General features: G+C 52.5%; 1 protein-coding gene across 1 annotated transcript; it reads left to right on the top strand.

Moving 5' to 3' along the window:
* Nucleotides 1-7,834: 7,834 nt before the first annotated feature.
* Nucleotides 7,835-11,471, top strand: LOC149808647 (uncharacterized; the record flags this gene model as incomplete). Its single annotated transcript, XM_089995209.1, has 8 exons — nucleotides 7,835-7,907; nucleotides 8,172-8,194; nucleotides 8,302-8,489; nucleotides 8,579-8,776; nucleotides 9,502-9,586; nucleotides 9,857-10,124; nucleotides 10,471-10,708; nucleotides 11,341-11,471. Coding segments are annotated over exons 1-8 (1,204 nt in total), but the record flags the coding sequence as incomplete, so codon positions are not given.
* Nucleotides 11,472-11,590: the final 119 nt, after the last annotated feature.

The raw sequence follows: 11,590 nt of genomic DNA, 5'->3' as shown, positions 1-11,590 counted from the left end.
CAGCGAGCCTTCCTCATCATCATGCACTCTCAACAATCTCGTCTTAGGATAGCGGGCTCGTCATCTTGAGTACCCTGCACATCCTTGGACTCCGTCTGGACTCCAGACAGTCTGGCAGACTGGATTCCAGTGTCACTGGCAGTGAAGGGTGCAGGGTGCGGAAGATAGGCAGTCCGCAGTCTTCGACGTCCAACGTCGAAGACAATACATGATGGCGATCAACGTTCGCTAAAAACATCATATGCTATCCTAAAGACACCCTGTGCTTCTCAAGTATCCTTCAAGCTCCTTCAAAAAATATGGGCATCTGCGTGTCCGTGCTATTTCCGGTAGCCCTCGAGACAAAAGGCTAGTCTCCACCGCATAACGTCTCTACGGCCATAGACCAGTATATCGTCTCAAGGACGATTGTATTGCAGACAATACAAACTAGCACTGCGTGGATGGAGTGCTCGTCCATGTCTGAGTCTCAGACTGAGACTATATCTTGAGTCAAGACTTGACAACTCGAGATAGCCCATATCCAACGATTGGACCAGAAGTATGCTCGTTGACAACCAAATTGTGACGTCTTCGACACTGTCATGAAATTACTTGAATCAATCTTAATTAAGGGAACGATACTCTACGTTTGTTCATGATGAAAACTTCCCAAGGATTGCACGATGCATTGCTTAGCGCTAGTTTGGGTAGCACTCGATGTCCACGCACGCCAAGTTGCTGGTGAGCTCAAACAGCACGAGGCATGAAAGTATATTCTGTGAACTTAGAGGTGTCGGTGCTTCTGTACTTTTTGTCAGGTTAGTACATCAAGTTTTCAACATGTTTCATCCTCGCAGGTGTGTTCTGAAACTTGGCGCAAGGTGAAATTTCGCCATTCAATGGCCTGCCTTCTTATAGGTGTATGTGAAAAATCGTGCTTGCATGTGTCATGCGGCTTCTTAGCGTGCTCGTATGAGCTCATCAAAGATTTTGTTGCTCATCAATGGACAAGTGCTTCAAACGACACTTGCGAATTGATATAACGAATTCTGGGTAGCACCGACGGACGTCCTGGTAGTCATGTCAACGCATTGCCATTGCAAGTTTCACACATATCTTTTTCCATTTATGCGTAATGCAAGTTCGGGTATGTCCAAACTATGCTTCTGCATGTGCCCACGCACCGAGAGGCCCGACACTTCTGATAATGCACGCGCAACACTCCGAGGGATGTGCCCTGAGACAATTTATGTCAGAGATAATCATATTCACATTTTGCTATTGTGTCAAGGAACCTTGAGCCACACGTTCTGTCACATATCGCAAACTTACCATTGCAGCAGGAAGTGTGTTATTGCAGAGTTTGGGTACGACTTGCGTTCAGATGAACTTCACCTACTGATTACAAGAGCAAAGATAACATACTCTCTCATGTTGTATGCAGGGTTGTGAGTGACAGTTGCGTGGACACTGGAGTCGCAGGGGTCGCAGGCGGGCAGCAGCCTGGTTCCAGGGTGCGCCTCCGGAATCTGAACGCCCGCGCCATGGTAAAATGGCGAGCAGGTCGTTACTCTTGGGGGCAAATCAAACATTGCGGGGTGTCCTTGTTTCCGCAAGAAAGTGATCTTGTAGTTGTGGGACCATTTTGATACACTGATGGTGATGTCACAAGATGCAGTCAGTCTGATGTGCAACAGGGAACCCATCAGAGGATGAGATATGCATTCATACCCCGTTGCTCATCAGACGGCGCCATGATGGCTGAAACTTGTGCCCTGCCACGCAGCTGGTCGGTCTTTGAATCACAGGCACTGTGGCTTTCCCGGCAAAAGCGTTTTTCAGTGCAAGCCATGATGAGTGCCATCCATTTCCTTCCAGATAATGCAGTGTAAAAATGGCTCCTCCCATATTGGGACCGCACGCTTGCTTACAGAGACTTCACGCATCACGCAGGTACAGACCGGTCATGAAGGAATCGGCCTGGAAGGGGGGAAATCTTGGAAATCTTGGATGGTGAATTTTCTCGCATCATCCGGAAGCGCAAGAGCACTCGCTCAGGGGCCAACCTGGCCAGCATGCCCCCGCTTTTGACTGCTCTGCCCATGTTGGGAGCCAGCCCGCTTGCCCTTAAGCAACGGGGCTGGATGAGGCTGGCAAGAACTTAGCGGTGCACAACGGCCCATCCAAGATGGATGCTTTCAAGGCACGTATCTACGCAGCAGCTCAGACATGGGAATTCATACTTTGATCTCTTTTCAAGGCTGCAACCGCGTCTCATGGGTATGAAGGATATTTCACTTGGGCTTGTGGGGATGAGACCTGCTAGCCGCACATTCCCATGACATGCTTGCTTGCCCTTCCTGGCAAATTCTACATCATCCCTGGATGCAATGCTGTCCTTGCCGCTACGTCAGTGACGAGTTTCGAAACCCCATATCCGTCCCGGAAAACATGCATTTTTGGGCATCTGGACACCAGAAACTACAGGGTCTTGCGAAACGCAGCGCTAACGTGTTGAACGCTACCTCCATTAAGCACAACTCCGCCGCTTGTACCCACCAATTGGGGATGGACGATGCAGAGGCAAGGCACTGTCTGCCAGTCCCAAAAGGGCTGGAGCAATGCAGCGTTTCGTTGGAACGGAAGAATCAAAAGGTGACTGATATGCAGGCAGGCTCCCAACGACACCGAGCAAAAGGATGCACTGCCACACAGGTGCAGCAATGGATCCTCAACGCAGCTGAGACTGCATGCAAAGAAGATCTGCTGAGGCGGTTGGAGGAGGCGTTGAGGACTGTGGAGGCAAGCAACTCGGCGTTGCAGCAGCAGGTGCGGGCATGTTAGGCACGGGTAGTCTAAACATCGTAGTCATTTGGTGAGTTGCCCTGCGTTGCGTTGCGCCATACTCTGTATTCAAACTTTCTTTGATGCAGAAACAGATAGAATAAATCATGAGATCCCCTACCTATAGGTACCCTCGGCGCCGCGTTGCGTCTGATCAGTTGTCTGATGTTGTACCTTTTCACAACACTACCGCATCCACATGGACATTGACATTGAACTACTTGGGAATCAGTGCTACCGTTACCATCACCTGAGGCAAGCGTACCTGGAGTAGCCTGACGTACCATAGCCTGACCTGACGTGTCTTCTTCTTCGCTGTCTTGTACCCTGCAAGAAAGGACATCAGCCACAGCTGACCGAAAACGGCCCGTTATTTCCTTTGGGAGGTTGTCTAGACTACAGTATGGTTAGGGCACGTTTTATGCATCTTAAGCGATGCTTCGGGTCGCAGCCTTTCTTGCCAACTCCCCCAGGGAAAGGCCCCATTTCAGGTCAAGATTTAGTATAGCAGACCTGAAAAAGGGCTTGAACAGCAAAGCATTTGAACTGCTCCGCCCATTCCCATCCTTTCAAAGCATTCATCGAACGTGTTGGTGGCAGATGTGACATCTTTCTCTCTCAGCTTGCTGAGGATGGGGAACCTTGTCTGAATTGAATTGTTGAAAGTCGTCCCCAGTCTGATGGCATTTCTGGGTGCAAGTGTAGCACGAACAGCAGCTGCAGCATGCACAAAGGCTCGACATCAGGCGCGCCACCCTCACCGAAGCTGTCACAACGCTCCAGCACAATCTGGGCCGTGTGCACCGCATGCCTCCCATGCCCCTCCGTACACGTGACCCTCTCCTCAAACGCAGCTTCATCCTGCATGTCAAGGACGACGGATCGCTGCCGCCTGCCCTCGAGCGGCAGGTCGCCGCCAAGTGGTATGCTGAGGTAGGCCGGCCAACATATTCGCTGCCCTGTCACTCCGGCACAGGTGCATCTGTTGATGATGCATTGTTTACGACACCAGCGCATCCACGTGATCGTGGCACGTGGGATGAGTATCCTAGTGTTTGATACGTGTACCGTGGCACTGTCATATTTGTGCCGAACTTTTTCTTGAGTTGGGCTGACGGAACGGTCACGGCTCACAGCGTTGTAGCCATATGAAACACCTCGTGGCATGCGGTAGGTCAGGGGTAAGATGACCCTCGACCCATGGCCGGGAAGGTCAGCCAGGGGTCAACGTTTATCAGGGGATGTGGGGTCAAAATCGACCCCCCTTGGGACCCCCCTGACCTAGAATGCAGTATCTCGTGATATGAAGGTCGTCAAGCCCGCATCCAGTCACTATTGTAGCAGATGCTTTGACCTTGCATGTGTTTCATTACTTTGCCCTATGATGGGGCCATTCGGCTGAGTAAGGCAGGTCGGGAGCTCAAGATGATGCATAATGGATGACCACCTGGAGGGGCTGGAGTGTCCCTTTTGGGGCCGCCCAACTCGAGCACCCTCCCAATTGAGCGATTCGAGGGTAAGGTGCCTCTTCATAGAATCCCTGACCTACCGCATGTCACAAAGTGCTTCTTGTGTTGAGTTCTGGTTGCACCAACCGACATTCCGTGGCAATGCAAGTCCCTGCGTTTGCAACAATTTGCGCATCCAGCGCATTCAAATTTGCAAGCGAGCTCAGATAACCTCATCTCGTCAAAGCACGCCTAACTTCACAGCTGCATGCAGGCCAAGCGCAGTGTATGGAGGCCCTCGGGCCAGAGGCAGGCGACGCGTCGTGGTTTGCTTGTGACCCAAGGCAAGGCAACCAGATGCGAGGAAACCCGCATGAGGCCCCCCAGGACGGTGGCTTGGAGCAGTGGGCTCGCCCGACTAAAGTACGGAGGCTGCTCGACACCTCCACGCGCTCTCCCCAGCCCACAGCCCCTCCCACGGTGCGTATGTCTGCTCGAATAGTGGCGGCAGTTCCATTTGCATCACTAAGCCGTGCTCAGCATGCCCTTGTGGCGTCGTCAACATTTGACGGTTCCAGGCACGTAGAGAAATGCTGAGTCGCCTTTACCTGGCACTGAAAACGGAACTGCCTGTCTTTTGTTATGTTCTCCACAGGCAACCTTAAAGTCGGCTATCTGCCTCACATGTGCTGCAAATCTCTTCATCTGCGTCTTCGTTCTGCATTCCCACTTTCGCCTGTCCTCGTTTCTGCCCTGCTTTGCATTGTTTGGGCAGGCCAAAAGCCATGAAGCTATCATGCAAACCCTTGGGATATCAAGGCATATAAAGCGCCCCTGGCACTGATTTGGGTAGACAAGTCAAAGGAATCTAGATACAGGCATCATACCTGTTGTGCTGTTGATGAAGAATCTTTCACATCACTACCGCATCCACATGGACATTGGCAACTCCAAGAACTACTTGTGAATCAAATATTGAAAGGTACATAATCATTGTCCCGCATCAGACGTACATGAGTAGAATGCTCATAGGCTAGAGAGAGAGCATGGTTCCTGAAACTGCTTGCAAAAAATGCAGGAGGCCAAGAACGTCGATCAGCGGGATTCAAGCCACCGCTCCATGATTGTCAACGCCCTGCCAAGTGCCCATGTGGTGCCGGCACCCACAGCAGCTCAGGGTCCAAAGGCATCCACACTTGCCAAACTTCCTAGTTCACATCGTGTGTCCTAGGTCCACATGCGCCACCATCAATACCCAGTACCATTGCTCCTCGCACTATCAGCTCTCGAGGGCAACTTCGCGCCCCGACAGGCAGTGCCAGCAACGCCTCGATGCTCCCTCCATCTGCACGCTCCTGTGGGATGGGAATCCCCACGCGGCCCCCACACCCCGCCTTTCCCCAGCTTTGATCAAACAGAGCGCGCCCGGGGTGGTCCAGCACCCAGCTGAGCGCCAGACCAGTGTTGGCTACAGCCCCTACGAACTCTCCTGGGACGTCATCTGCCAACGCTCGGGCTGCAGTCCCAGTCGAGGCACGTTGCAGTGGTGCACAGCCCACGGCTGAGCGCCCCCTCCCCACACCCCCCCAGCTCGGCGCATGTGCCGCCACGCATGCCAGCCGCCAACAGCACAGTCCTCAAGGCAAGGGGGCGCATGACGCATGTGTACCTGTACCCACGGGGAACTGCGACGCAAGGCCGACTGTGCAGCAAGCCATCCCTGCCGTATGTGGAGCAGCAATGCCCGCCGAGCAGGAGCCTTCCCGACTGGCAAATGAGCTCCGCGAGGCTGAACATCCCCTTCCCTCGTCCCCCCCGACCAGTTGCTCTATCCCCAACAGCATCATCAACGCCCTCTTTGACACGTCTGCCGAGGAGGAGGCGACGGAGGACGAGAGCATGGTTGTGGTTGCCATCGTGGTGGGGGCTGTTGACATGGACATGGCCACGGATGGGGACGATGCCAGCGACGAGCTGAATCAGCTGTACGCGCAGTACCAGCAGCAGATTCAGGACAGGGGGGACGAGGAGGAGTGTGGCAGCCCTCGGGAATCGCTCGATGGCCTCAGCCTGCCCTCGACGGTCAGCCTGCCGTCGTTTTCTGACCTGGATTGGCTGGCTCCTTCCCCTGAGGAGCCCCTATGCATGGAGGCCATGCAGCCCCAGCATTTGCCAACCAGCTCCAGGTCAGCAGGCGCCGGGATGAGGGATGCCACGGCGCTGCACACTGCATGCGGCGAACTGCGAGGCGACGGGGTGCGCCAGCTCGAAGTGCAGAGCTCGCAGTTCGTCGCAGAGCCATTGCCCGCCAAAGACGCCATCTTTGGCAACTTGTTCCCGCCGGAACTGTCATCGGCGCAGCGCATGGACCCAGGCAGCTGCAATGATGGCGCTGGTGGGACCAGCTCTGCGGGGCAGGCTCTGCGGGACTAGCGTTTTGAGTGATAAACCAATGTTTGCTATGTTCAGATGCCACCAGAACCCCCTCTTCCGCGCGGACTCGGGAATGCCGCTGGATGGCTCGGACCAAGAGCCTGTGCTGGTATGGTTCCTACTTCACACTCTGCTGTGGCGGTTCTGATGTCTGCACATGTGAATCCGATGGACCCAGTCATGAGGCAGATCTGCTGAGCATCCTTTGATGTTTCAAAACGCCACAACACAGTGCACACTAAAGCACGCGTCAGAACTCGTCACGTGCACGGTTGTGCATCAAGCGCTTGCTGAGTATCCTGTGGTATTCTGTACGTGTTGAAACCTTTGTTGAGCAGTCGTGTTTTGTGTGAGGTTCATGGATCGAAGGCTGACCATGCTGACTGTGCAGGGACTGGCTGCAAACAGCCATGTGGGAGTCCCAGCAGACGTTATGTGCTGCTTTCAGGACAGGACGATGCTGGACATGCTGTCAGCCTTTTGCGAGGTGCGCTTACCGACTCGGTCACTTCGATGCTTCGGACTTGTTTGCAACATGACTTACCGAGGAAGCGCTATCATCATCGCATTTGCTTCGCCGGAACCGGGTCCGACCCCAGTTCTGCCCCGAATCATCATGCATTCAGACCCGCAAAGCACTGATCATCACATGTGTGGACATGTAGCTCATATCTGAGACTCGTTGCGGGTTTGCTCGTTGCGCATCATGTGAGCTTAGCATTGGCTTGTGTGGTAGCAGTGCTGATGCACCGTAACCGGCTTTGTGTCGTGGCCAGTGTGAGTGGCAGTGTTTTAGGGCAGGCACGGTGTGCCAGTCATTGTTCACTGAGGGGCCGGCTCTCTGCAAGGGCGAGGTTGGTATTGCTTACACTGAAAGTACTACCAGCCGGCAGGCAGAGGGATCACAGCCTGAGCTCTAAGTGCTCTGCTCTGTCTGTGACACATTCTTTTGATATCATTTGTGGACAGAATGCCTTTCCTGCTGGAGTGGGCGAGTCAGTACAGCTGAAACTGGAAGCCTCACCCAGTGCTTCGCCAGAATGGGGTTCAACCCCCAATTCTGCCCCAGATAATCATACATTTTCAGGGATACAGACCCACAAAACAAACTGCCTGGCGAAGCACTGATGTCGCCAAAGGCTCTTGGCTTGGAAAATGAGCTAAGATCAGCTTGTAATGTTGAAGAACATAAATTCTTATGTATGTATCGGTTGAGTACATGCATGAAGCTTAAGTACTGTGTCGTTAATCATTCACCATCTGCGCATGGTCATCCTATCTCGTGCTCAGATAGCTACGTAGTACCCTGAGTACTCTGGCCAACGACGTTAGCAACGTAACTATGCTAGCACCTAGTACTACTTTCAGGGGTACTTCCTTGTAGGAACTTGGGAAGTTCCTATGCTCAGTGAGATACTCCTGGGGGTGCTTCTGATGGCCTTTGGGGGCACTCTGTATGCATAGTGTACTTCTACCTCACGAGTGAAGTGAGTGAGGATCAATCGTATTTATATTGAATAATATGACTTGAAGTGTAACATAGTCTGTCAAATCTCACGATCTCCGACATGTAAAAGCGGTGCAATGCTTGCAGGAGGGCGGGACAGCGGACCTGGAGGCAGCTGCACCTTCATGCCTGGGCAGCACCGCCAAACCCAGCAGTGCTGGTGCTGCCCCCAAGACGTCCAAGTCGAGGGCCTCTAATAAGCCGAGGCCCTCTACTGTCGCAAGGAAGCCGCCACTGAAAGGCAAAAGGGGGGCAAGAAGAGATGGGCACTCTAGGTTTTCAGTAATGCGGCTACGTCATGTGAGACCTGATCAGTCTCACAAGACATTATGTCCGCGCATTCCCCTGTCTTTCTGTGTGGTAGCTCAGCGCTGTGCATGGACGGCGTGGATGATCTGTTTGTCAAATCACGTTCCCGCCGTCCATGCATCCAGGCTGTCCTTGTTGACGTGAAGTTGCATTTGAACCAGGTTGACACTGCATGGTGGCTCATGCACGACAGCCACTTAGAAAGGCTCGATGTAAAGTGGCTTTCTGGCGGTATTGGCCATCGTTCTCCGAGGTGGATTTTTGACCAGTTCCATCAACCAAGGAGAATCCTGTGTTGTTATGTTATGCCTTATTGTAACATGTTGTGCCTGTTCTTGAGCTGAATGTCGTTTAAAGAGATGTTTGTGCTTCAAAGCAACGAGCTTGTACTGGTGTAGTGTAGAGTAGTGGAAAGAAACTCGAGACCCGTCAGCTATTGGTCCAATTAAACGGCCTCGTCCAACCCAGCCTTCACGAGCAGTTGAGTGGTGGGAAATTTGCCTATTCCAGGATAGCTATATTGTCCTGTCCAAGACTTTTGCCACAAGCTGTAGGACAATGCCGCCCAGGTTTTTTCCTGTACATCAGCGCGACAGTGCTTCTCGTTTCTCTGATGAGTGACCGCTGGATGTTATGTACATGAGAAATACCGATCTCGCACCATCGGACGCAATCCCAGGCAAGAGAACATAGTGACCGTGTTCCACTATTTAACGAATTCTGCACTTCTCGTTAATATCCCTCCTCTACCTTTGTTGCTGTTGACTCGTTCCGCAGGCGCTCAGTTGTGCCAAGGTAAAATGCTTCCCAAGCCCTTCACAGCGTGGCATCGCCATTCGGCGTCCAAAGCCACAATCCGAGCTCGTTCGTCTGTCATTGCAAGCGCGTCAAGCGTGGTAAGTTGCCTTTACCTGTCCGAACTGTACAATTTCTTAGTGCCCGCACCTGCATGCCCCTGGGAACTTTCATGGCGTGCAGATATACAGAGCTATGTCTTGAACTTGTCACAACTTTGTTCTTACTGATGAGTGTACCCCACTCTCGCGAAGACGAGGCAGCGATGGTGCTCACACCCTCAAACCCTATCAAGGATATCAACCCCTATACGCGAAAGGCCACATACGCAAAAACCAGGCTTTAGTTGGGCATGCATCGAGCTAGTAATATATGTCGGAATTCTCTACACGCTCACCAGGGAAAACAAGTCGTGGATATATATGTATGGCAGCAAGCACAAGAGAAGAAGCCCTAGGTTTTTGTGAGCCCGCATGCGAGAAGTTTCCAGAGTGTGTGAATGTGATGAGAAGCAAGTCTGGATGTGGGATTGTTGCAGGACAAGGGTGCGAAGGTTCTGGTGTGTGGCTCAACCGGAGGTGTGGGCCAGTTGGTAGTGGCCAAGCTCGTGCAGAGAGGCTTCACAGTACGAGCGCTCACGCGCAACGAGAGTAAGGCGAAAACTGCGTTCGCTGGGAGCCCCGAAGTGGAGATTTTCGAATTGGATCTACGGGACGGTGCAGCTGTCAGTGCTAGTAACGTGTTTGATGGCTGCCAGGCAGTGGTGATGGCCACGGGGACAACCGCATTCCCATCCGACCGGTGTGTGAACCATTGTTCAACCATGAAACTGATCTGCGTTCTACCATCTGCGTTTGGTACAGCCAGCAATGGTCACAGCTCGCCACTCAGTGCCGCATGTTAAGGTGGGTGTGAGGCAGGTTCTGGAGTTGCACCCCAGAAACACCTGTCCGTGCCCAGATAACCCTTGAATCATGCAATCCGGCGCCAAGGCCATGTCCTTCAGAACACAGAGTCAAAGCCTACACACTCTATGGAAGATAGAGGGCTTGGATGTTTATATGCCGGTTAATGCATTCATTTATCGGCATGTGAGCACTTACCCTTTGCATATTATCTCAGGTGTGCTCGCTGTGAATGATGGTGGGCAACGCAGATGGGAAGGCAACAACGGGCCACGACCCACCGATCTCGAGTCTCCTCGGAATCTGATCTCGGCAGCGCCCAAGTCACTGAAGCGCTTTGTGCTGTGCACGTCTGCCGGCGTGGATCGGTACAAGAGTTTTCCATTCTTCATCCTCAATTCTTTTGGAGTTCTCACTTTCAAAAAAGAGTCCGAGGAGTTCCTCAAAGGCGCTGGCATTCCGTTCACCATCGTACGTCCAGGGAGGTAGGTACCTTCTTGAAACATGCCGCATTTCTGGGTTTTGAAACTTGTCGTGTATTTTGCAGCCTGTGTCTCAGATCCTGTCATCTGGCGATTGGGGGTTGAGGACTGCTGTTGTGAGCTGATGATGATAATGTAACTTTTTGCAACGCTGACGTTCAATGAGGTGTATTACTTTGAATGTGCTGTCCTTGTTGTTTGTTGTCTATTTCCTGCCTTTGTCTATGTGATGTAATGATGTAACTTTTTGCAACACTGCCGCATCCACATAGACAATCGCAAGAACATTTCCAAGAAGTACTTGAGAGATTGTCAGAAGACAGAATGTTGAGCGTGCTGTCACCCAATGGTCGGACCGGGGACCGGGTTATGGGGCCGGACTTGCTTGAACGCCACTGTTGCATGTGGCGCAATGCTTCACATTCCTAAGGAGCTCCACCGATTTGTTGCTCAACAGTGCTTTGCCAGAATGGGGTTCAACCCCCCTTTCTGCCCCAGTTAATCAGGCATTTTCAGGGATACAGACCCATAAAACAAACTGCCGGCGAAGCTCTGTTGCTCAAGGCAATGATGAGATTCTCTGCGTGTGCACCCGGTTGTATGGCACAGGCTGATGAGACTTGGGCTTCATGCAGGCTGACGGATGGCCCATACACATCGTACGACCTGAACACCCTTCTGCAGGCGACCAGTGGTGAGCGGCAAAATGTGGAGCTATCTCTCAAAGATGACCTGCAAGGGGAGGCTTCTCGGATTGCAGTTGCTGGTATGCTCTCTCGCCCACCAAGCACTGGGAGGGGGGGCATCTTTTTTCTCGCAGCTGGCCAGCATTTAGGGCGACCCAAAGACTGCTAAACTACTGTGCAAGATGGTCTTGATGATTTG

The sequence above is a fragment of the Nuphar pumila genome, unplaced genomic scaffold, assembly GCF_984573655.1.
Source record: "Nuphar pumila unplaced genomic scaffold, dmNupPumi1.hap1.1 HAP1_SCAFFOLD_2521, whole genome shotgun sequence".
Lineage (NCBI taxonomy): Eukaryota > Viridiplantae > Streptophyta > Magnoliopsida > Nymphaeales > Nymphaeaceae > Nuphar > Nuphar pumila.
The sequence above is the reverse complement of the archived record's forward strand: the minus strand, read 5'-3'. Positions and strand labels throughout refer to the sequence as shown.